The 23,473-nt window shown below is 41.4% G+C and overlaps 1 protein-coding gene across 1 annotated transcript in view; it reads left to right on the top strand.

Annotated features, from left to right (window-relative positions):
• LOC145411832 (uncharacterized) overlaps positions 1 to 23,473 on the top strand; it is a 255,319-nt gene that overhangs the window by 63,577 nt on the left and 168,269 nt on the right. Inside the window, exons 3-7 of the mRNA XM_080281792.1 lie at positions 4,739 to 4,832; positions 8,943 to 9,080; positions 15,177 to 15,258; positions 16,074 to 16,230; positions 17,893 to 18,050. Of these exons, the coding sequence (XP_080137918.1) occupies positions 4,739 to 4,832; positions 8,943 to 9,080; positions 15,177 to 15,258; positions 16,074 to 16,230; positions 17,893 to 18,050 (629 nt within the window). The remainder of the gene's footprint in view (positions 1 to 4,738; positions 4,833 to 8,942; positions 9,081 to 15,176; positions 15,259 to 16,073; positions 16,231 to 17,892; positions 18,051 to 23,473) is intronic.

Raw genomic sequence — 23,473 nt, 5'->3', positions numbered from 1 at the left:
AAATGTACAAATTTTAGAGTTAAGTAGTATGTGCAGAACTAATTATAATATAATAAGTTAGAAGGGGTGGAGACTGCCTATACACCCTCATCCCTTTGAGATAATGTAAATATCATTGTAATTTTATTTTTATCTCAATAAAATTATCAGTCAAACAGTAACCTCATCGCCTTTACTTCTGCTGTTGTGTTGGTGTGCGTGAGTGTCCTTTTGAGGCGGCCACAGATCAACCCAAGCGATGCTGACCTCTAGGCATGTCACAGCCTTCACTTTTCGGGGTCACGGTTGAGAAATACAGAAACACATACATATTTTCTTTTAGCAACAAACACGATTTTTCAGGGAGAAGAAAAGCCGTGGGAAGACAGGATAGAGAATAAAAACAATAATTAATAATAATAATAATAATAATGTCTTTGGGATCCTTCCTCTCGCAACCAGGATTTGCTTTAGCATGAAGAACAAGTGACAGGGAAAGATTCTGCATTCTTCCTTCTCAGTCTTTTCCATATAAACAAAACTTAATTACCATTGCTATGAGGGAGAGACACATGCAAACATTCTACCCTCCCCTTCCTCGTCCTTTCAGCAAAAACAGGTCACAGTAACGAAAGGGAAGTGATTGGAAGAATGTGAACCAACGTGCATCTCATTAATTTTCACTGCACTCTCGTATCTGTTTTTATTTTTACAAATCTTATATATGTAAGTGTACTATTCTGTAAACGTGAATTTCGAGGAAGGAAAGCACAATTTTTTTTTTTTACGATGATCCCTGAAGCACATGAGAAGATACAACGTGCTTAGTCTTTGTGTGTGTGTGTGTGTGTGTGTGTGTGTGTGTGTGTGTGTGTGTGTGTGTGTGTGTGTGTGGTGCTGACTTCCCTGTTTTGTGCGTTAAAGTTGATCAAATATAACCATCAACATTCCATACATTTCTCTTAAACCTGGCCTACCTACCTTACTGCAGTTCAAGTTTCAAGCATTCGGTCGTTAGTTAGATAGAAAATCCATCAAAAATTTGTGAATCCACGTCCAGGTCAGGTCATTTTCTTGCTCAAGTTGTGGAATAGCGGTGGAGTGACCTCGCATACCGGTGAGGGAGGTGAGGGGGTTGAGGTGTGAGAGGACAGTACGGGACTCAGGCGGTCATGGCCTTACACGATCCGGCTTCAGGATTTAGTCTCTCGAACTTAAGTACTGATTGAAATTGCTTCCTATTACTTTAGTCTTCACTCACACAGTTACTAACACTTCACAGACCAGAATGAACATTAGAGTGAAAAAATAAAAAATAAAAAGACGTTTTATTTAGAAACGTTAACTGCTATGAAGATTTCTCTACGTTACTTGATGGTTAAGTTCCTTCATATATCCCTAGGTCACGTCAGGTGTCCTTAAGGTCGTCTCAGCAAACTTTTCATACATTGTTTTCCCTGTGTGTCAGTTCCAGTTCTTCTGCTACGTTTCTTCATCGAACCTCATGCCTGTGTTTCCCACTTCTTCATGTTGTTTTTCCTTACATTACACACTTCTGTTCAAATTTTCTCTGCTTGTCCAACGTGTAGCAAAAGAATAGAATTTCGTGTGTAATTGCATCATGGTACGGTGCCCGCAGACCACAACAAGTAGGCGGTACTTTACGCTCCCTCACCTGCGGTCCTTAGTTACGTGTGATGGGAGCTTGTGGCTTCTGTAAATGCACGTCATCTTATGCAAGGGTATTGTACTGCTCAGCTATTCATTACTTTGATCTACAGTAGTACACACACACACACACACACACACACACACACACACACACACACACACACACACACACACACACACACACACACACACACACACACACACACACACACACACACACACACACACACACACACACACACACACACACACACACACACACACACACACACACACACACACACACACACACACACACACACACACACACACACAGTACAGTTAGAGATGTTTCCATAATAATGCCTCATTTATCATGCACTAACTTTCTGACTGGTTCTTTGACGTTGTTCTCCCTCACCTCTCACTCTGTCTGCCCCCTCACCCATCTTCTCCTTCACCCACCACTGCCTTATGCTTCCTCACCCCTCACACCTGCATGCCCCATTACTTCCCGCACCTCTCTCAGTTATCCTCCTTCACCCCTCACTCCCTCTGCTCTTTCACCTCTCACGTCTCCTTCACCTCTCCCTACCTCTCCTCCCTCCCTCACTCCTCATCCTTAACCTCTTGCCTCATCTCCGTTTTTCACACACGGTTTCGGCTGTTTCATAGAACTGGCCACGGGTATTGGTAAAAATCCTATTCCCCTATTTTTCTTCCTCATCATTCCTCCCTCACCTCCTTCGTGTTGAGAGCTTTTGTATTTCGTTTCATACTTGCTGTTTACGTGACTTTTCGAACGGGTGGGTTAAATTTCCCTCGCTAACTCCTCTGCGAAAAGGGGTCTCCTAATCTGAATAAACTAGACAAACGATGGGGAGAACATAACGATAGAGACGTCCTCCTGCTGTGGGGGTTAAAAATGACACGGGTTTTGGAAGATCAGGCTAGGTTACTGAAGGTGAGGGGCAAGGTATTGTGAAGTTAAGTTTGTTACCTGTTTATTTAGTAATTGTTACTCTCTGTAATAACTGTTACATTTCATTTTTAGTTACCGTACACTTGAAGTCAGAAGTTACTAGTACAGCTCAAATGTTATTATACCGATTTCACTCTAACTTGGCCCAGATTTTCGTCTTTTGCAGTTTTATTTCCCGTAACTCATTGACACAAGGGGACAGTGCTGCAGCTTCACATCCCTTCCATAGCACTTTTTCACGACCAGCACGTTATTCTAAGTGTTAAGTTATTAATTCAGTTCAGATCTGAAGATGGAGAGGTGGCAGCTTTAGGCCAAGTTATCGTAAAAAGTGTATAGTACAGAGGCCTTAATTGTCAGCTTTTGTAGAAATGAAGGAAATGCTCAAGTATTTTTTTTTCCAAAAGATGAACAGAGGAAGGAAGAACAGGTGAATAAAAAAAAATCCATACACTAGATTACAGGTGTCCTCCATTCATAAAATAAATAAATAAATAAATAAATAACAGGTAGACCTGAACAGCCGAAGATTGAAGTTTGGGGAGAAACCACTCTGGGGAAGCGAGTCCCAAAGAGATGCAGTTCGGGGAGTAAGAGAATTTTGTTGTCAGAAGTTCGGTAATATGGTAGTGTGATTGTCTATTCATGAGCGCTACCAGATGCCCATGTAGCGCGGGGGAAGGCCTGCAGAGGTGGCACAATGACTGCAACTTCCCCTGAGCAGTTGCCATAAAAATATCTGTAAAATAATGTAGGGGAGACAACATTTCTTCTTAATTGTAGAGGAGGTAGTTCATTTGTAATATCAGGATTATTAATAATTTCAACAGCTTTGTTCTGAATTTTGTCCAGTTGTTTTAGCGCAGCGTCTCCATATCCACTCTACAGACGTGACCAATATTCCAGCTGAGATCTCACAATGAACATGTTACGGGTCATTCAGATAAACAGCCTACACGATGGCTAACAGGAACACTTAACTGTTGCCATATCCCACAGTACTCCACACACCGTACCATGGATATGTGGTTGACGCTATACCTTGATTGAACAGGAAATTTTGCTTTTTACTCTGGATGACGAGAGGGATAATGGCACGCTCTGATTATCTTTTTGTTACTTGGGGTTGTGTTCTAGCGGGCGTAGAGGCTTCGTAACACATTTTCCTCACCGATGTATTTTTTATTACAACCTGTCAGTCGCTTGTATCAATTGGTAGGCTATTGACACCGTTTTAATATCGGCTGGAATTACATAATGAAATTGCAGTACGATGCTGAGGCGTAAAGTGCAAAATAAATCACAAAGGCAGAGGTGTCACTTAATATTAATAGCTATTTAAGACTGATATTCTTTGCGTTATAATCCTCGACAAAACCACTTCTATACAACATTATCCTGACTTAATCTCCTTCAGTCCCCCTCACCTTCTGCTTTGCTATCCTTGTCTTATCCTAATTAGTATCAGTCACGCTTTTGTAGGATCTGCCTAGTATGGACCTACTAGACTACTGCAGTTATCCTCTCTTATTATGATCTCGTGTTTATTTTATTATTATTTTTTTTGTTTAGGTAAGTCTTTCTACCTGCGGACGATTTATTTTGTTTATTTACTTGGTACCTGCGGACGATGTTACTAATTTTTGCGAATGACTTTTAACAGTGAAGGGATTAACTAAGGCTATATTTAACCCCTCCAATTCGACATTCTCTTAAGTTGGAGCAAATCGACTGGTGATATCAAGAATAAAGTGGGGAATACGTCACTGGAATGAAGGGGCTAAAAGGATGGACTGATGGTAATGTTTAAAGATACGATTTTTTTTTTTATTTTTTTATTACAGGTGGGTGTTGTTGGACAGTAGATAATTATTTCCTGCAAACTGTTCAGCCCAGTCTCTTGAAGTTTTATATTGCATTTTTTCTTTTAATGCTACCTCATCATCATCATCATCATCATCATCATCATCATCATCATCATCAACATCATCCCAATCCAGCTTATAATTCATTCCTTTGTTTGGTGATTTATGAGCTATGAATTACTGAAGTGATATTTTTGTAGTTTCCACATAGTTTGTCCTTTTTGAATAGTTTGTAGGTTCTAAATAACTGTGTTGCTGACAGATACGTGCGCTGCCGGCTACTCCAAGTTCCAGAATCAATGTTACAAGGTGATGAAGACCAACACGCCAGTAGACTTCACCGCTGCACAGAGACAGTAAGTACAAACACACCAGTAATGCTAGAAGTGTGTTTATAGTATATACTTATAAACGGAAAATTCACGAGTAGGGAAAACCTCAAAATTTCGCTAAACATGAAAAATTTGAACATCATTTGTCAGAAACTTAAAACCACTTGTAGCAGAAAAAAATAAACTTCATTTGTAATTAAAAAAAAAAAATTAAACTGGCACGTGTAATGAGAAAATCAGATTCCACAGACCCTGAGAAAAAAGAAAGTATTTTTTAATGAGAAAAATCAACAAAAGATATCAGTAAAAATAATCCACTGTTAAAGAGAAAATCCATATGTAAAGATAATTAGTACTGATATAAAGCAGAAAATATGCATAAAGACACAAAAAAATAATTAAGATTAATATTTACGAGTAGATTGAATTGCATATCACTCTACTCTTGTTTATTTTCTTCCTTCCCAGTATCCTTCCTCCTTGACCTCTTTCTTTCTTTTTTTTTTTTTTCGTTATTCCTTCACGTCCTTAATCCTTGTCCCTACCCTCTGCCCCTGCCCCTGTCCCCTCTGCCTCCTACCCCTCTACCGCTTATGCCCTTGCCCCCTACCCTTTACCCCCCCCTTTCTCCTCCCCCTGCCCCCTACCCATACCCTATACCCTCCCTACTCTCCTTCTTCTACCCCCTACCCACAGTCCCCACCCCACCACACACCCCTAACTCCCCACTAGCTCTTACTGTCCTGCCCACAGACATCCCACCCCCTAAACACACACACACACACACACACACACACACACACACACACACACACACACACACACACACACACACACACACACACACACACACACACACACACACACACACACACACACACACACACACACACACACCTTCCGCCGTGCTTTTTACTTCCCCTGTCCTTCATCCCTCACCTTCGTTTACCATTTCACCTCGTCTCCCCATCCACTCTATGTCTCTCTCCCCCGTTCTTGTCCTTGCTTGCGTGTTTTCTCTCTCTCATAATCATATATTGTTCATGAGTAGTTCTTCGTTCTATCCACCCTTGCCTCTCATCTCCCCAACACCTGCCCATCCCTGCCCTCATGCCTACCTCTTACCCCTGCCCTGCCCTGTCATCCTTCTTACATCCTCACTTATTTACCCATGTCTTCGTCTTTCTCTCCCCTTCTTCCCCATCCTTTGTCCATCCATTCTCTTCTTCTCGACTAGTAATATTCATCCTTTCTGTTTCCCTGTTGCTCCTCCCACCTCCATTTCCTCCGCTTCTTTTCTGTTCCTTCCACTTACTTCATCCATTTCCTTCAATTCCATCAGTACTTTGTCAATTCTTTCTCCTTCCCTCCCCATGTTATCTGTTCCTTTTGCTTCCCTCTGCATCCCTCCACTTAGCTTCACTGTTCCCCATATCTTGTCCATTCCTTCTGCTTCCCTCCACTTTCCTTCTTTTCCATCCACATCCCACCACATCCCTCAATGCCCTTCCTTGTAACCTACTTTTTATCTCAGCCTTATTTTTTACCTGTCCTTTTTTTTCTTGTCTGTTTCTTTTCTTGTGTTTTGTCTTTAACCGTGTCATTCTTCTGTCTCACCGTATTTACTCTCTCTCTCTCTCTCTCTCTCTCTCTCTCTCTCACCAGTTATTCATCCACCTGCTTCGTCCGCCACCTACCTACCAACCAGCCAGCCTGTCTGTCCATCTATCCATCTTTCTATCTATCTATCAGTCTGTGTATCTACTTACCTACCTATCTATCTGTTCATCTGTCTGTCAACCCTGTCATCCCAGTCTGTTCTCCCTGCCTGCTTCCCGTTACCCACCTACCTATGTAATTATGTCTATGTCTGTCTCATTATCCATCCATCTGTCTATCTATCTGTCTATCTGTCCATCCATCTGTCTATCTATCTATCTATCTGTCTATCTATCTGTCTATCTACCCTGTCAGTCCCGTTTAGTCACCCTGCTTCACCCTGCCTCGTGTCCCTGTACCAACCAGCCTAACCAGTTTCACACATTTTTTCTTTTTTACATACTTATTATTCATTTTAGCCAGCGTACCTTATTGCATTCTCTCTCTCTCTCTCTCTCTCTCTCTCTCTCTCTCTCTCTCTCTATCTATCTATCTATCTATCTATCTCCGTATTTATTGTGTCATTTTTTATTTATTTCTCATCATAGGCTTTATACATCATTTCCTGCTGCTCTCCTTTTCATTCTCATATTTTTTTTACGTTTTTCATTTATTACAGGAATTATACATCACCGTTTGCTCTTCCTGTCTGTCTGTCTCCGTGCCTGTCATTTCTTAGCATTTTCACTTTCTGTTTTCCTTATTCACTACAGTTAATATTTTCCTTTAATATTTCCTCTTTCCTTTCTCCTTAGATACCACTTTCCTTCACTCTTCCTCCCTTTTGCATTTAGTCTCCATCATTTCCTGCATTCTCCCCCTTTTCTGTACCTATAATTCTTCCTTTCTTAATCATTTTTCTCCACACAGAGTTTGTTATTCCTCGCTCTCCCTTCTCTCTCTAGTTTCCCTTCAGTATTCATTTTTATTCCCAAACTCTGCCTTCATCCTTCCCTGCTCTCACCCATGTCATCTTCTGTGTCATTTTCCTCTTCTCCTCTCCCCCCCAGGTAACCAGCCTACCTGCCCACACACCTGCCTCGTATTTAGCCTTTAGCTGTCATGATACCCTTCTTATGTCCCTTTTCACCTCCTCTTCCACCTTCCTGTCTCCTGTATCCACCTGTCTGCCTCTTTTATTACCTCTTCCACCTTCCTCCTTATTTATTACCTCTTCCACCTTCCTGCCTCCTTATTCACCTCGCCTTCCACCTTCCTGCCTCCTTATTCACCTCGCCTTCCACCTTCCTCCCTCCTTTATCACATCCTCTTCCACCTTCCTGCCTCTTCCTTCACATCCTCTTTCATCTTCCTGCCACCTTTATCACCTCCTCTGCGACTTTCCTCTGTTTTGCATTCTTTGACTCCTTCCTACTTCTCTGTTCACTTTCGCTAATCCCATCAGTAGGAGAGATTTCTAATAAGCTGAATAAAATCTTTCGGCAGAGGCCAGAATTCACTAATAATAATAATAATAATGATAATAATAATAATAATAATGATAATAATAAGTTGTGGAAGTGATTTTTTTTTATATCATTTTACTCACTCTACACTCCCCTTTCTTCCTTCCTCTCATTTTACGTCTTTCATCATTTTCTTTGCCCTCTTCTTCCCCAATCACCTTTATCACCGTCCGCTCTTCTCACCTTCATCATCCTTTTACTGCCTCCAAACTCACCTTCCTTGTCTCTCCTGCCACCCATTCCATCCTGCCCTCTTCCTCCCCACTCACCTTTGTCACTCTTCTCACCTTCACTGCCCCTCTAATTGCCTCCAGACTCACCTTCCATGCGTCCTCTGCCACCCATTCCATCCCTCTTAAGTGACCCCACCACCGGCCTCCCTTCCTTCTCCATTCCTTCCCTCCTACCTGTCCACCCCAGCCATGTTACCTAAGGCTGTGGAATGGACTGTTGCGGGAGACTCGAGGCGCTGGAATGTTGTTGGGAGGTGTTGAGGCTGGGTTGAGGAGAATGTAAGCTAATGTAAACTACCACACCTTGCATAGTTACAACGGGATAGAGTTAGGTGTCGGACATTCAGAGCTGGTTAAATAGACTGTGAATACCTGATGCAAATGGTGATACAAAAATGGTTCAGAGTAAGTATCAAACATGTACAGTAGAAATTCATCTTGACTGGATTTTAACAGTAAGAAATTTCGGTCTTAGAGAATATGATCTTTGGAAGGAACATGGATGCTTTATTTTATATTTATATATATATATATATATATATATTTTTTTTTTTTTGTCGGATAAGAAAGATGTACCTGTAAATTAACACGCTTTTTTTTTTTTTTTTTTTTTTTTTTTTTTTTTGTACTATGCATTTCCTCCGACTATTTTCCTCACCACCGTTTCATGTCATCATCTGCCGCCCCCTCTCTCTCTCTCTCTCTCTCTCTCTCTCTCTCTGCTTATGGTATATATTTATTTATTTTTATCGTGTAACCCTGCCCCTCCTCCACAGGTGCCAGGGTGAAGGTGCAGTTCTGGCCGCTGACAAGAGCCCCCAGATCCACGTCTTCCTCAAGGGCCTCCTGAAGCCACACCTGTCGGAGAGCGTGGAGTCACAGTACCGTCGTGCTTTTATCGGCCTCATGTGCCAGTAAGTTATTCGTTGTACCATACGTTCTAGTTCATATTTGTTCTTCACGTACCACAGTAAGAAGCAGATTAAAGATTACTCCCATCACTCCTAAGACATATTTCTCGTGTTATGCAGACTCTTACCAGGCAAATTGATTCAGCGATTTTATTTGCTGACGGGATTAACTTGGGATATCTCTAATTCTTGCCATTCGAAAAATCAGTCCAAAGCTATAATTAAATCGTCAAAAGATAAGGAGAATGCCTTACAGACTTCGCCACGGGATGCAAGGGGTCAGTACCTATCAACCACACGAGGCCTGTTAAGTCAGTCTGTTCTTGTAGTTCCTCTGTTCCCCTCGATTACAACAGGCAATCGTAATGTTACATACAGGTCCCTAATTGTAATGTTGAGTGAACAGGGACAAAGGCCGAACAGACTATGTCCACAAGTCTGACCAGACCAGTAATCTTAATTGCCAGTAAGTTCCTCATGTGGTAGTTAGATTCCAGTGTGGTAGTAAGTTCCTCATATGGTAGTTAGTTCCTCATGTGGTAAATAATAAGATCCCTATGTGGTTCCTTGTTCCTCATATGATAGTTAATTTCTCATGTGATAGTTCCTCATGTGATAGTTTGTTCCCAAGTGGTAGTTAGCTCCTCATGTGATAGTTTCTCATGTGGTATTAGGGCAAGCTATTTCCTCAGGTGTCAGTAGATTCCCTATACACAGACACAAGATCAGTAGTTCCTTTACACACAGGCTTCTGATCAACACACACACACACACACACACACACACACACACACACACACACACACACACACACACACACACACACACACACACACACACACACACACACACACACACACACACTCCACCATTACCTGTTTCATCCTTGTCAGAGACCTGTGCCGTATACATGAACTGTGGTATATTGGGCAGTAACGAGAATTTATTTGTCACGGCTGAACGGAGTGCTTCTTATTTCAGTGCTTTGGTTCATACAGTTCGTTTAGGTATGTATGCGAAATATATCTGAAGACAAGTTGTAATAAATATTGTGCAGAATATTCGTCAGTTGGTTAATGTTTAGAACTTTAGATGATAAATTCTGTAGGGTTATAATTAGCAAGCTTTTCTATGACGCATTTTATATAACAGATTTCATATAAAGCTGTTGTGGTCAGGCTAGGAAAGTATCCAACTGAATAAGAGAGAGAGAGAGAGAGAGAGAGAAATTGCAACTTCTTCGTGTACGTGTTCTCCTTTCATCGTCTTTCGTCAAATCAAGAACTTTATATGGGCAAACCCCAGTTGCAGCTAAGTTTCATTTAATTCCATGATCATGAAATCCGAAAGTTTGTATTTTATTTTTTTTTAATGTGAAATCTGAGAGCAAGATTTGTCATCCCTGGGTGGATAGATATTTTCCCTTCAGCCGGAGGACTTCGTTTTATTTATTTATTTATTCATTTATTTATTTATTAATGCGTTAGTATTTATATATGAATTTGTTCAGGTTTGAAGACGTTTTTCGAAATAAAGGACATCAATAGACCCTTTATTAATCCTGTAAATGCGAGAGGTCATTCCAAAATTAAATATAATGGTGTTGTGGTAGCAAGAATAAGCTAAAATAAGACGTCATCAGAGTGAAGAGGTTAATATAATGACCACATTGGTGACACAAGGGCCTCGCCTTCCGTACTTTTTTTTTTTTTCCCCCGAGAAGAGGAGAGGAAGGGAAAAGATAGACCCTCATCGCCACAGGTGTTTCCTCTTCACCTAAATAAAGTGTTCTGGCGGTAACAGCAATTGGATATACAGGTCGTCGTCGTAATCAAAGGCTTCAGAGAATCCAAAACCTTCACTACAAGGGGACGTTTTTGAGTTAGGCTTTCTAACACTTCAACCAAAATATCTCACCAAAATATAACTTCGTGTGTGATACTCTTGAAAATTACATTATTATCCATATCAATGAGAAAACAACGGCGTACGAAGAAAAAAATGAGTTTGTAGTAGGCAAGATAAACCACCAAGGAAAAGGTGCTAGTCAGCCACCTGGGGCCGCGTTCCGAGTGTCAGAGGAGATTTCGTGCCATCTAATCCTTGGCGACTTATTTTCCATATTACGCTCTGAAATTCTCATACATGTACGCTGTTTATATCGTTTTAATATTGATGTGGTTTACATCACCAACAGAGAAGAGGATATTGGGGTGTAAATGTTCAGAATAAATCGCAGTGGAAGAGATGTTACAAAATATACAGAGCCATTTAGAATACGAACGCCGAGCGACGAGAATAACCGTCTATGGAGGAGGTATTACGAAATCTCCATAGCGATAAGACCCCCCGACCCCCATCCCCACAGCCCCCACAGCACCCCCTTCCCTGCCCCTCAGCCCAGGCCTTATTTAAATGAGCCTGAGTGGTGGAGTTGTATCAGGGCAGGCCATCTTGGTGATAAGCTTTCTTCTCCTAACTCAGCCGCAGTAAATATTAATGAATAGGTACCTGCTGTTGTGAGTTTGAATATTTTTTTATATATATACTCCTGTATTTATGAAGGGAACTGTTTCACCCTCCTCCATTTTTTTTTTTTTTTTTTTTTTTATAGAACGTTTGTGTTGTATTTTGTGTAATATGTTGTTAATCCCTTCTGTATGGTCAAGATTTTTTTTTATTGTTGCTATAGTTAATGAATGAGAGGGAATATATATATATATATATATATATATATATATATATATATATATATATAAGTAAGGAAAAGAAATTATTTAGCCCTTCATTACAGTGACAAAGATCTTTATATTTTCTTCTTGCCATCTCCGGACGATTTTATTTAGCTCAGGAGACTTTTCGAAGTAAGGGAACTTAGATATAGCGCTAATGAACCCTTTCGGTACTACGGTTCTCTCTTAAACTGAATGTGTGGATGACTGTGTAGCCCATTGCACTAGGCAGGTCATTGATAGGTTCCCCACCGTACTTTCTCTTTTCCTGTTTCTGATCGTCATTCACCCGATTTATAAGTGAGAAAAGTGGTTAGGATGCTGTGTGTGTGTGTGTGTGTGTGTGTGTGTGTGTGTGTGTGTGTGCATCCTCACCCCCATGTTTAGTTGGAGAAAAGGCGCTGCATGATAGTGATGATTTTTTTTTTTTTTTTTTAATAAGATGAATATCCCACTGTCCCTGCTTGAGTTATGAAGTGGGCATTGTGTGAGATTTAGCGTGGCTGTAAATATTATTTTCTCTCACATTGCATCCGTGAGTTACACCCTAAGTCGCCGTGTTATGGATGACGGGGAAAGGAGGGGAGGGGATGGAGATTGGGAAAAGAGAGAGAGAGAGAGAGAGAGAGAGAGAGAGAATATTTTACCTCTTCAGCTCAAGGAAGTTTGTATGTAGTTTTTGCTTGATGATCCTCTCTCTCTCTCTCTCTCTCTCTCTCTCTCTCTCTGACACACACACACACACACACACACACACACACACACACACACACACACACACACACACACACACACACACACACACACACACACACACACACACACACACACACACACCTGTAATTAACCTAGATAAATTTCCGTGCTTCTTCTTGTATCAGACATTTTCACCTTGCTACACACCTGCCATTAACACTGATGGGTTTTGTTCGTCGTCCCTTATTAACCCCATCAGTCTTCTCTCTGCTGCTCGCCTCACATTATTTCTTATGCCAGCAGGACCATTGACTATTTTTCTCTTCTTCTGTAACTACCTCAGTGGATCTCAGGAAGACTAGCAGTTTCTGTTAATTCCGTCACTGCCATGGCTATTTTTCCTTGCTGTTTTTTCTTGCCTCAAAGTAATCTCAGATCAGAAAAAACTCCATTAACTTAACTACAGTGACGGTATTTTGAATGAATTGTAGCTTATCCAAGATGGTTTAATTTAACTTAATCGTGTAACCTACAAGAGAGAGAGAGAGAGAGAGAGAGAGAGAGGGAGGGAGGGAGAGAGGAAGGAGGGAGGAGGGTGTCCAAAATATATCATTTTCCTCACAACTGACATTGCAAATTAAGGGAAATACATCAGCGTCAGAGGCAACAATGGAGATTTGGTTCATGCAACAGGAACACGTCATTATTTTTTATTTTCATTTTTTTTGCTACTACCAGACGAGCTTATTTGGCTAGTGAGAATATCGTATTAGGCAAGGGGGTTATGGAAGGTATTGGGTAACCTCTCCAGTTCAGAAAGTCTCTCCTGAGCTAAGTAAAATTGTTTGGAGTTAGCAACAGTGAAATGAAATATATTATGTGATGAAAGAGATTAATATGCAATTTCTCTGTGATTTACTGAGGAGTTGACAGTAACAAAATGGAAAAGAAAAGAAGGTAAATGTGAGAATAACGACCGTAAAAAAATTGCATATAATGATGACTTACGGTATTGCAGTGATCAAGAATATTTGTACTCTTTTCACATTAACTTAACTATTGCTGAACCGTGGCAATAGATTAACACTAGTATATAATGCTGATCAGAAGGAAGTGCAGGGGAAAGGATGTACAACCGTAGAACTGCCCTTGTCTTCTGCCATTTAGCTACGTGAAATAAGCTGCAGAAGGACGAATATTTTTGCCATGTTAGTGTTAAAGAATTGATAGGTGTTTATGCCCTCTTGTAATGGGTCATCAGCCTGGACATTATCTTTTGATGTGTTTAGGGAGTGCAAGGTATGTGGGGAAAATTCTAGTGGCTACTTTCTCTTGGGGTAGCATTTGTTGACTCTTGATTTCTCCACACACACACACACACACACACACACACACACACACACACACACACACACACACACACACACACACACACACACACACACACACACACACACACACACTCAACATCTAGTCAATTTTACCTTATCCATCTTCACATCGGGCACAACACACATCGGGCACAACACACATCGCAGTTTATATATAGCCACTAATTTCACTCTGATGTTTAGTTTGATGGATTGTGTACTTTCTAAACCTTCATCATCCCTCTGTCACTCCCCACCTTCTCTTTTACCTCCCTATCCTCTCTCCCTCCTTCTCCCTTGGCTCCCCAACTCTCACCCTTGGTTTAACCTTCACTGCCCACTCCCACATTCTCTTTGTTTTCCTCTCTTTCCACCCAACACCTTCCCATTTATCTTCAAATTCCAACCTTCCCATCCTCCACGTCCCCCTTCAATCTCCTATCCACCACTGCCACCATCCTTAGTCCATTAGTCACTACTCCCCACCCTCCACTTTAGCCCCCTACCCACCACTCCCCACCTTCCCCTTCAGTCCCCTACCCACCACTCCCCACCTTTCCCTTCAACCCGTTTCAGCTGTACCCCAGACTTCCTTGACCTCTTCCTCGCCTCCCCTGACTCTCTGTGACCCCTTCATTGGATTTCCCCCTCCTCACATCACTCACCCCTCCTCTTACTGCCCTCCCCCTCCCCCCTCCCTCAGATCCTTATGATAACCTCCTTCCTTCCGTCTTTGTTACGCTGCCAGGGTATTATTTCGTAAGTCAGTCACTCAGTCCTCCTTCCATCCCCTGTACACCTCCCAACTCTCACTGTCTACTCTTGTGCCAGTGCTTAAGTCATCCCTCCGACTCCGGCACTGCAAGATTTCCCACCGAGTTGAACCTTTTATTGTTAGAGCAAATTCATTCGCGTATGTTAAAAGGATGTGGTATTTTGTGTATAGTCGTATGGATGTTTAAAATCAGTGGTCGTTGATGTAAGGTGTATTTTTGTATTATATAAAACAGATACCCAGTTTTACGTGGGAATAAGGGTCAGGATGATGGTGGTGATGATAAAATTTGTGTGTATAAAACATTACAGTATTATGCATTACCACGTCAGGTACTGTGTAGGGGTCTCCAATTTTCTAATATGTTCCTTACGAATAACATTGTTGCTCTGCTGTCTCTACTGTTTGTCAGTTTCTCTTACCATGCTGGTTGTTGCAGCTTTTTGCTTTTTTGTGGTGTTGTCATATGATGTGTGAACTTTTTCTGTTGTAGTGTGTTGTACTGATAGACGTGTTTGTGTTGCAGGAATGGTTGTGACTCACCATCCAACTGGCTGTACGCTGACGGTAGCCGCTGCGAAAACAACAACTTCTGTGACTGGCTGTCGGTATGTCACTTTAGTCCCCCTGACCGAGGACGGGCAGGGGAAGAAATTGTGTACAGTATATACAAGTAACAATATGGGGGAATTAGATGATGGACTAAATGGCTGGTTGGGAGAATTAATCACCTATAATGTTGATAATTCATGTTCTGAAAATATGATGCTGAAAAGAAATTATACCAGTAAAGAAGGTTAGAATAATTAAATGTTGCAGTGATTTATAAGCTGCTGTAATGTAAAGAATAAGGTTTTGTCATTTTTTATAAACTTATGTGAAGTGATGTAAATGTGCGTCTTTTTTCATCTGTCTTTTGCATTAACAGCTTGTGCTAGTAATGGTAACACTGATAACAGAAAGTATCTCTAAGAATATAATGACAGTGCGCTCGTGTGCACACATCCCTACGTGTCAAGTGGGGTTGGTGGAGGATTAGTGCCCCTCCCTGTAAAACAATTAACTCTAAGCCCTTTGCCACCCCGTTTGGGATACATGGCGTATGGCAATGAATGAATGAAATGGCGCTCGTGTGCAGGGTAATAAAGCTGACCTGTCCTGGAAATTTATTCTTTACATTTTAATAGTGAATCTTTTTGTTTTGATAAAGCATATAGGGCAATATTTTTATATCCAGATGTAGAAATAAACTCTGGTAAATGTGATTAGTTTTATATGATTTTTTAAAAGTAACTTATTTGTAGTTAGATGACAAAGTTTTCTACACAGTACAGTAACCTTGTAACCTTTAGTGATTTATTCTTTCTGTGTGTCCTGAAATGTAGTGTTGTGTTGCACTCTTCATTGTGTGCTGCTTGTACAGGTTGGCTCAACCAACGAGTGGAACGGACTGCCCTCTAACCAGTTCGGAGCCTCCATCGCCGCCATGCTGGACGACTTCCCCGACACCTCCTACCGCCACAAGCTGCAGCCATACCCCTCCGACCACAAGCTCCAGTACATGATCTGTCAGAAGGCCGGTGGGTAACAGCACGTACTGGGCATATTATTAACACTAAGCCTCCTGTAAGTCTCAGCGGAATAGAGTTAGTGTGTGTTGGCTGGAGTAGAATACCACAATTGTCCCTGCCACAAAAGGGTTAACACTTTAGGCACGATGGCTTTCTTTTACTCATTATATTCTTTCTACCGTTGCACAATTTTATATAGCTTTTGAGAGCGTAGTGAAGAGGATACTCGAGGCTGTATAAGTATTTCAGTTACAAATGTGTCTCTAAAGCTAATTTAGATTATCGAGAGGTTGCTGACGAAGACTTCATCATATTAAAAAACTCAGAACTTTGTTGAGAATTCAATCACCTGAACAAAATCCTATTGTGTTTGCTGGAATAAAAGACACTTGTGAGTCCTTAGGAGGAACGGTGTTCTTCGAGATGGGTGTTCATCCTTTGACTGCTAGGATTTCTCACAAGTGGAAAAATTTACCTGATGTGACCTTGAATGAAATATCTTAATTTATTAGTAGCAACACAAGGGGTATTTCATACTTAAATAGCCAGAAGTATGGGAAGAATGCAAGATAATTATCGGCAATACATATATATTTAATGTGTGTGTATTTTAATTTGGTTTTGTGTTGTTTCGTACCTACATGTAATGATGATTTGCTACAGCTGTGTAGCGGTTGCAATAAATTATACAGTATTAGTTACAGAGTAGGAGTCATCAGTAATCTTTATTTAACCTCATCGGAATGCTTTAGGCTGCAGAGAGTTAAAACGTACTTGATAATATTGGTCACGTTGAACTTTCTCATGAATACAAAATAATATGTCTTGGAAGGATTACTGTACCATCTTTAAATTAATATGTATATCATACTTTGGAACTTATTGTCAACGGTGCCGCTATTAATGTATACCTAGGCATGTCACATGAGAGTATTTGAAAACTTAAACTAGTGTTATAATGTACTGTAAGAAATGCCTCTGCTCTTACGCACGTAGGTAATCTTATCAATATTTTCAGGTACGGATTTCTCAGATCGAGAATACACTTTTAATAGTTTTAACTATACGTACTGCAAGGTGTACTTACGTTTTGACTCGGGGGTTCAGCATCATTACTGTAGTATAAAATTCCTTGCTTATTATCACACTGGAACCCGATTGCTTAAGGTGTAATATAAATTTATTTGTTTTATTGTCAGGTTTTAACGTTCGTTGTTCATATACTAGATTTAGTGGACGCAGACGCGACTGTTCCCTGTACATTATTTTTCTTATACAGCACGGTTTATTTTTTAAACCTCCCTCTGAGCTTTTGATGCCCTAGTTTAATTTGCTTATTCTTCATAAAGAATACTTTTTAACTCCCTTTGTGCATTTAATAGACAGTTATCTTTTAACATTGATTTTGTAAAGTGTTTTGCAAATACAACACAATATTTTTTTTTCTCACCTTATAAATTATAGAATTTTGCAAGTACCACACAGTGTACTTTTTTCTCGCCAGATGCTCTTGTGTTTGCAAGTACCACACAATTTTTTTTTCTAACCTGAAACACAAAGAATTTTGCAAGTACCACGCAATGTATTTCTTGTTTTTACTTGACACATTGTACTGTTTTACAAGTACCACACGGTGTAATATTCTTCTAACTTGCCGTGTACCCCCACCAGCCGACAGCACCGAGCACCTGAAGCCCCGCAACCTGGTGGTGAACGAGCGTGTTGGCAACGTAGTCCTTCAGTGGCAGAGACCCGAGTGTGGAGGAGACATTAACACATACATCCTGGTGCTGCTCGGCGGATCTGTGTCCTACGATACTGAAATGAAGGTGAGGACGGAAAACTGAGGTGGGAAATGAGGGCTGGAGAGAGGAGTACGGAGGATACAAGGGTAAGTCGGGATATGAGAAAGGGGAGAAGATAGTGAGTGGGATGAGGAAGACAGGAGAAGAGGGGTAAGAATGGGAAGAGATGGAAATACTGGGAGGAAGATGAGGGTGGAGAGTTTATTTACGAACTGGTAGAGACAGAGGGGAGAAACGTAATGAATACAGAGAGACAGAGAGAAGAAAGGACATGGAAATGTGAAGAGACAATACTGAGATGAAGGTATGGGTGGAAAGCTAAGACAGGAACTGGAAAAGACAGAGAAGAGAATGGTCAGTGAATGCGAAGAGACAGAGGGGAAGGAAGAAGGAATGAGAAGAGAGAAAGAAAATGGAAATAAAGAGGGACTGAAAAAAAAAAAAAGAGGTAGGAAATAAAAGAGATGAAGAGAGGAGGCAGACTAGGAAAGACGCATCGGGGAAGCAGGAGAGGAAGGAGAAGAGAGACGTGGAGGAAGGAGAGGGAAGAGATTGAGAGGGGATGTGGGAGCAGGAGGCAGCAGATGTAGACGATTTGAGAGATAAGAAACGGAGGAAGAATGGTTCGAAATGCAATAGACTGAGAGGAGAAGGAATAGAAAGAGACGCGGAGGAGAAAAGTAGTGGCTTGAGAGGAGGTGAAAGAGAGGAGGGAGGCAGGAGGAAAAGACAGAGAGAGAAAGGAAGAGGAGGGACGGAAAATGGGATAAAACCTAGAGATATAGACATATACTAGATAGAAAGAGAGAGGGGTGGGGGAAGGCAAGAGGCAAAGAGAAAGAGGGGAGGTAAGAAACGATAAATAGAGCAGGGGGATACAGAGGAATAGTTACGGTAGAAATAAGAAAGAGAAGAAACAGAGGTGATAAAGACAAGGAGAAAACAGACAGAGTACAAGGAAATACAGAGGGATGGAAGTAGTGAATGCAGAGAAAAGAATGAACAGTGCTGTGATAAAATGACGGGAGAGAGAGAAAAAAATAGGAAGGAAGGAAAGGGTGAGAAGTAGAGACGGGAAAATGAGGAGGAAGACAGGAATGGCGAAAAACAAAAGAGGGATATACAGAAGAGAAGATACTAGTAGCAACTGACAAATAATAGGAAATAACGGAAGCGAGACAGCATATGACTGGGAAATGGTACAGGAGGGAGTTAGGGGAATGGATGAAAGAAGGAGTATAGGTGGAGTAATGAATAAAAATGATGAAAAGGGAGTGGTGAACAGAGAAGCTAAAATGAAGAAAAAAATAAAAGATGAATTAGTAACGTCTGAGATATGGAAGAAGGGAAAGGTGAGGAGGGAAGTAAAGAAAAAAATTAGGACGGTGAGAGGACATAAGATTAAATTTTTGGAGGGAGAATAGTGAGAGAATAAAGCTAAGAAAAGAAAATTAACAAGAGTGAAAAAAAAAAATCTAAGTAGGGGATAGTATAAACAGGAGGGGATTGTGTCTAAAAAATGGATAGAAAACGGACTACAAGTATATTCCTTTTACCTTCATTTGGCCCAGATTTTCGTCCTTTTGCAGCCTGTTTCCCGTAGCTGAATGACAAAATAATACATGCTTTCCCATACCACTTTTTTCACTAGTACCTTCTTCTATTAATCTTTTCTTACGACCAGAGGCTCAAGATGAAGAGGTGTAAATATAGACCTAGTGTAAAAAAGTTACAGTAAATAACAGACGTGCGAATGAAGGAAAAAGTAGAAAGAATGAAGGGGGGAATTGATTAAAAATACTGAAGTGAATTGAGGGATGCTGAGCCTTAAAAGAAGCATAACTAATAAGGGTTGAAGAAGGAGTGGCGAGTGAGGCAGCTGGAAGGTAGGGGAGACTGATTAATAGGCACAAGACTGATTAATAGGCACATGAAAGACAGTTAATAGGATAGAAAGCTGAGTTCAGGAAAAAGGAGAAAGGAATGGAGGTTGAGGGTTGGAAGATCGATAGAGACAGCGACCAGAAACAGGAAAAATTTGAAAGCGAAAAGGACGATCAGAAGAGGAAGGGGGAAATAAAGATAAGATAATAGTTATTGAGTATAGAAAGCCGATGGAAATGAGTCGGAAAGTAAGTGAAAATAAAGAAGACAAAAAGGGGAGAGAAGGAAAGACGATAAGAAATGGGAGTGGGGAGAGAAGGGAAGCTGGACAGAAGGAAAGATAAGTTTAGAGGAGTAAAAGAAGGTGGTACTGAAAGCATGCTTAAAACGGGTAATCATGGGAGAAGGGATGGACACAGCGAAGAGAAGGTGTAGAGGATGAGGGGACATGCGGAGGTGGATAGACAGCGAAAGAGTAGATAGATATTTGGGGGTTGCCGAGTTTATCACGGTAAAACAGTTGAGCGGTTTGAGACAGGTCAGGTAGGGAAAGAATACAAAGGTAGTTAGTGAAGGAGATTGGTGTGTCCTGTAATGCAGCTCAAGAGTTTCCAATATTAACACCCCAAACCTCTCCTGAGCTGGGCAAAATGGTGTGGTGTTAGAGTCAGTAAATAAAAAAGACATCACTGGGATAAAAAAAAAGTGAACACAACCCGTCTAGTAGTAGTGAGAGTATAAAGAGATGTCATCGAATTTAGAGGCATAAAATAACGGGGAAAACTAGGTCCCCAAAAGAAGTCACGATGGACATCCCAGTGAAAAAGTGTTGCATTGAGAAGTGATAAATACCATACACACATTAACCCCGTGACTACCCTCACGTCTTTTATGTCTTGGCAACATATGACTATTTTATTCAACTTACTGGACACGTCTGGTAGCAAATGGGGTTATTGGAGGTAATTTCTAATCCCCCCCACTACTAGACGTCTCAATCCGCATAAAATCGTCTGGTGCTACTAAGACTGAAGAACTGTATACATCATCTTACCAAAAGGGTTAACTTCAAGAGGTAAATAAGCATGAGTAAGGAAATATCTGACGTCTAGACCCTCTGAAACTAGTCTCAGTTACCCCCGAAAAGATAGCCGGGATTTTGCAGGATTACAGTATATTTTGGCTGCCTTCAGACGACTTTATTTAAGGTGAAGGAAGCTGCCCCTGCCCTGATATTCCCAAGAGAGTCGTAGTTTTGTGGAGAGAGAGAGAGAGAGAGAGAGAGAGTTAGAGTGACAGGACAGGAGAGAGGAGGAAATAGACTAGGACAGTGGAGGACAGGAGAGAAGAGAAGGAAAAAAGAGGAGAGAAGAGATAAGGAGATTGGAGAAAAGTGAAGAGAGAAAGGAAAAAAGGGAGAGAAAGAGTTGGAAAGAGGAGATCAGAGGAAAGAAAGAAAATGGGAGGAGGGGATACAATAAGAGAGTCAGAGTTATGGCAGTGGAGTGGAGGTATAACTAATGGAGGCTCCAGCACGGGATCATTACGGTCAGGGTTTAATTGGGGGTAATGGCAGGGTCCGCATACAGAGGGAGGGGTGACATGGGTAGGGGTGAAAGGAGTATAGACGGCAGGGTGGGGTTAGAAGGGGGAGGGTTATGGGTAGGGGCAAGGGAGGGGTTGGGATGGTGGGGGAGGGTAATGGGTAGGGGTATTGCTGGAGGGGTAGGGAAGGGTTAGGGATATATGCATACGAATAGAAAGGACATGAAGATTTCAGTTGACCTGTTGGCTTGTAGCGAGGTTAACTTCTAAGATAAAATTACTTGAACGAAATATCTAACTTACAAATGTGAGAACTAGGTTTTAAAAAATAAGAAGGCTGTGTCTGGCTTTGTAAGAAAAAAGAAAATATAGAAAAATGAAAAATATCTCAAGTTTTGGATTACGAACGTGGAACTTATTATGTAAAAGATATGGGAGACTAAATTCTTTACTCAATAATTTGTAATTCTGGCAATGCACATGATCACAGAAAGGAGCCAAAATTAATATATCTTCCGTCAGGCATTTACATATACAAACAACACTTAGCTGTGTGTAGAAATAGTTATCCAATCGATTTTGAAATATATCAGTAGTTTTAGCACTGATGACTTTATTTTAGCTTTTTCCAATGATCCTTTTGTGCAGATGTTGGCCATTTTTTGCTGTGATTTTATTGCATCCCGTTACTTATATCACTTTGTATTAAGACCAGGTTTTCTTACCTGGCATCTTCAAACTTGTTTTGAATTTTAAATGCAGAAGGAGAGTTTAGGGGTAGGGTGAGGACGAGAGGCAAGGATAGGTGTACGGGAGTGGGGGAGGCTGGGGGGGGATAGGTGTACGGGAGTGGGGGAGGCTGGGGGGGATAGGTGTACGGGAGTGGGGGAGGCTGGGGGGGATAGGTGTACGGGAGTGGGGGAGGCTGGGGGGGATAGGTGTACGGGAGTGGGGGAGGCTGGGGGGGATAGGTGTACGGGAGTGGGGAAGGCTGGGGGGGGATAGGTGTACGGGAGTGGGGAAGATAGGTTGTGAGTGGGAGTGAGTAGAGCAGAGTAGGGAGCGTTAAGGCAAAGGAGTAGAGGCAGAATAAGGGAGAGAGTAGAGGGAGGGAGTAGAGGGGGGAGGGCGTGGCAAAGAGGAGGGTAGGAAGGGTTAAGGCAAAGAAGAATAGGGGTAGGAACAAGGAGAAAGGTTCAGTAGATAGCAGTACGGGAGGAGAAGGGATGGGGAGAAGAGTTAGGAACAGGGAGACAAGTGGCAGAGAATGATGGAGGTATGGGTAGGGGTGGGTAAATGGTGGAAAGGGTAGAGGAGGAAGGGGCCATGGGTAGGGGATGGGTTGAAGGATTAAAGAGATGTTTAGGAGTTGTGATAGAAGGAGTAAGGGGAGGGTCAGGGGAGAGTAAAGGTCGTGGAGAGGAGAAAGGTGAGGGCGAGGAGGAGGGATAGAAGGAGTAAGGGGAGGGTCAGGGGAGAGTAAAGGGTGTGGGGAGGAGAAGGGGGAGGTCGAGGATGAGGGTAGGGACGTGATGGATGCCTCTTGTACCCTTCATGACGTTGGTTGGGGGTAATTCTATTCATACCAATTTATCTTTAATTTCATCCCAGTTTGGAAGCGAAGCGGGTAATTTCCGTTTTCTATTCCATCTTCTTACACGTTATTGGTAGCATATATCATGTTGAGTGAATTTTGCCTTTATTAGTTAGTCGTATTTTTATGTGAAAGGGATGTATATATAGTTTTTTATATTATCTTCCATTTTTTTTCGTTAACATCATTTTTGTCAGATCATTCTTCCTTTATTGTTTATGTGTAGATTTTTTTTCTTATAGATATGTAGTGCCTCTGTTTACATTTATCTTCTACTCCATTTAACTCCTTGAGTACGATGACATGTTGTTCATTTTCTTTCTCCATACTATTTTATACGGCTCAGGGGAGAATATTTAAACCAGAGGATTTAGATATAACTGCCTTCAGCCTCTTACAGTGTCGGTGCTCTAGTAAGCTGAAT

This window comes from Coenobita brevimanus, chromosome 91 (assembly GCF_032717465.1).
Source record: "Coenobita brevimanus isolate Jiangsu-jjx chromosome 91, ASM3271746v2, whole genome shotgun sequence".
Taxonomy (NCBI): domain Eukaryota; kingdom Metazoa; phylum Arthropoda; class Malacostraca; order Decapoda; family Coenobitidae; genus Coenobita; species Coenobita brevimanus.
Note: the sequence above shows the minus strand (reverse complement) of the source record. Positions and strands in the feature narration are given on the sequence as shown.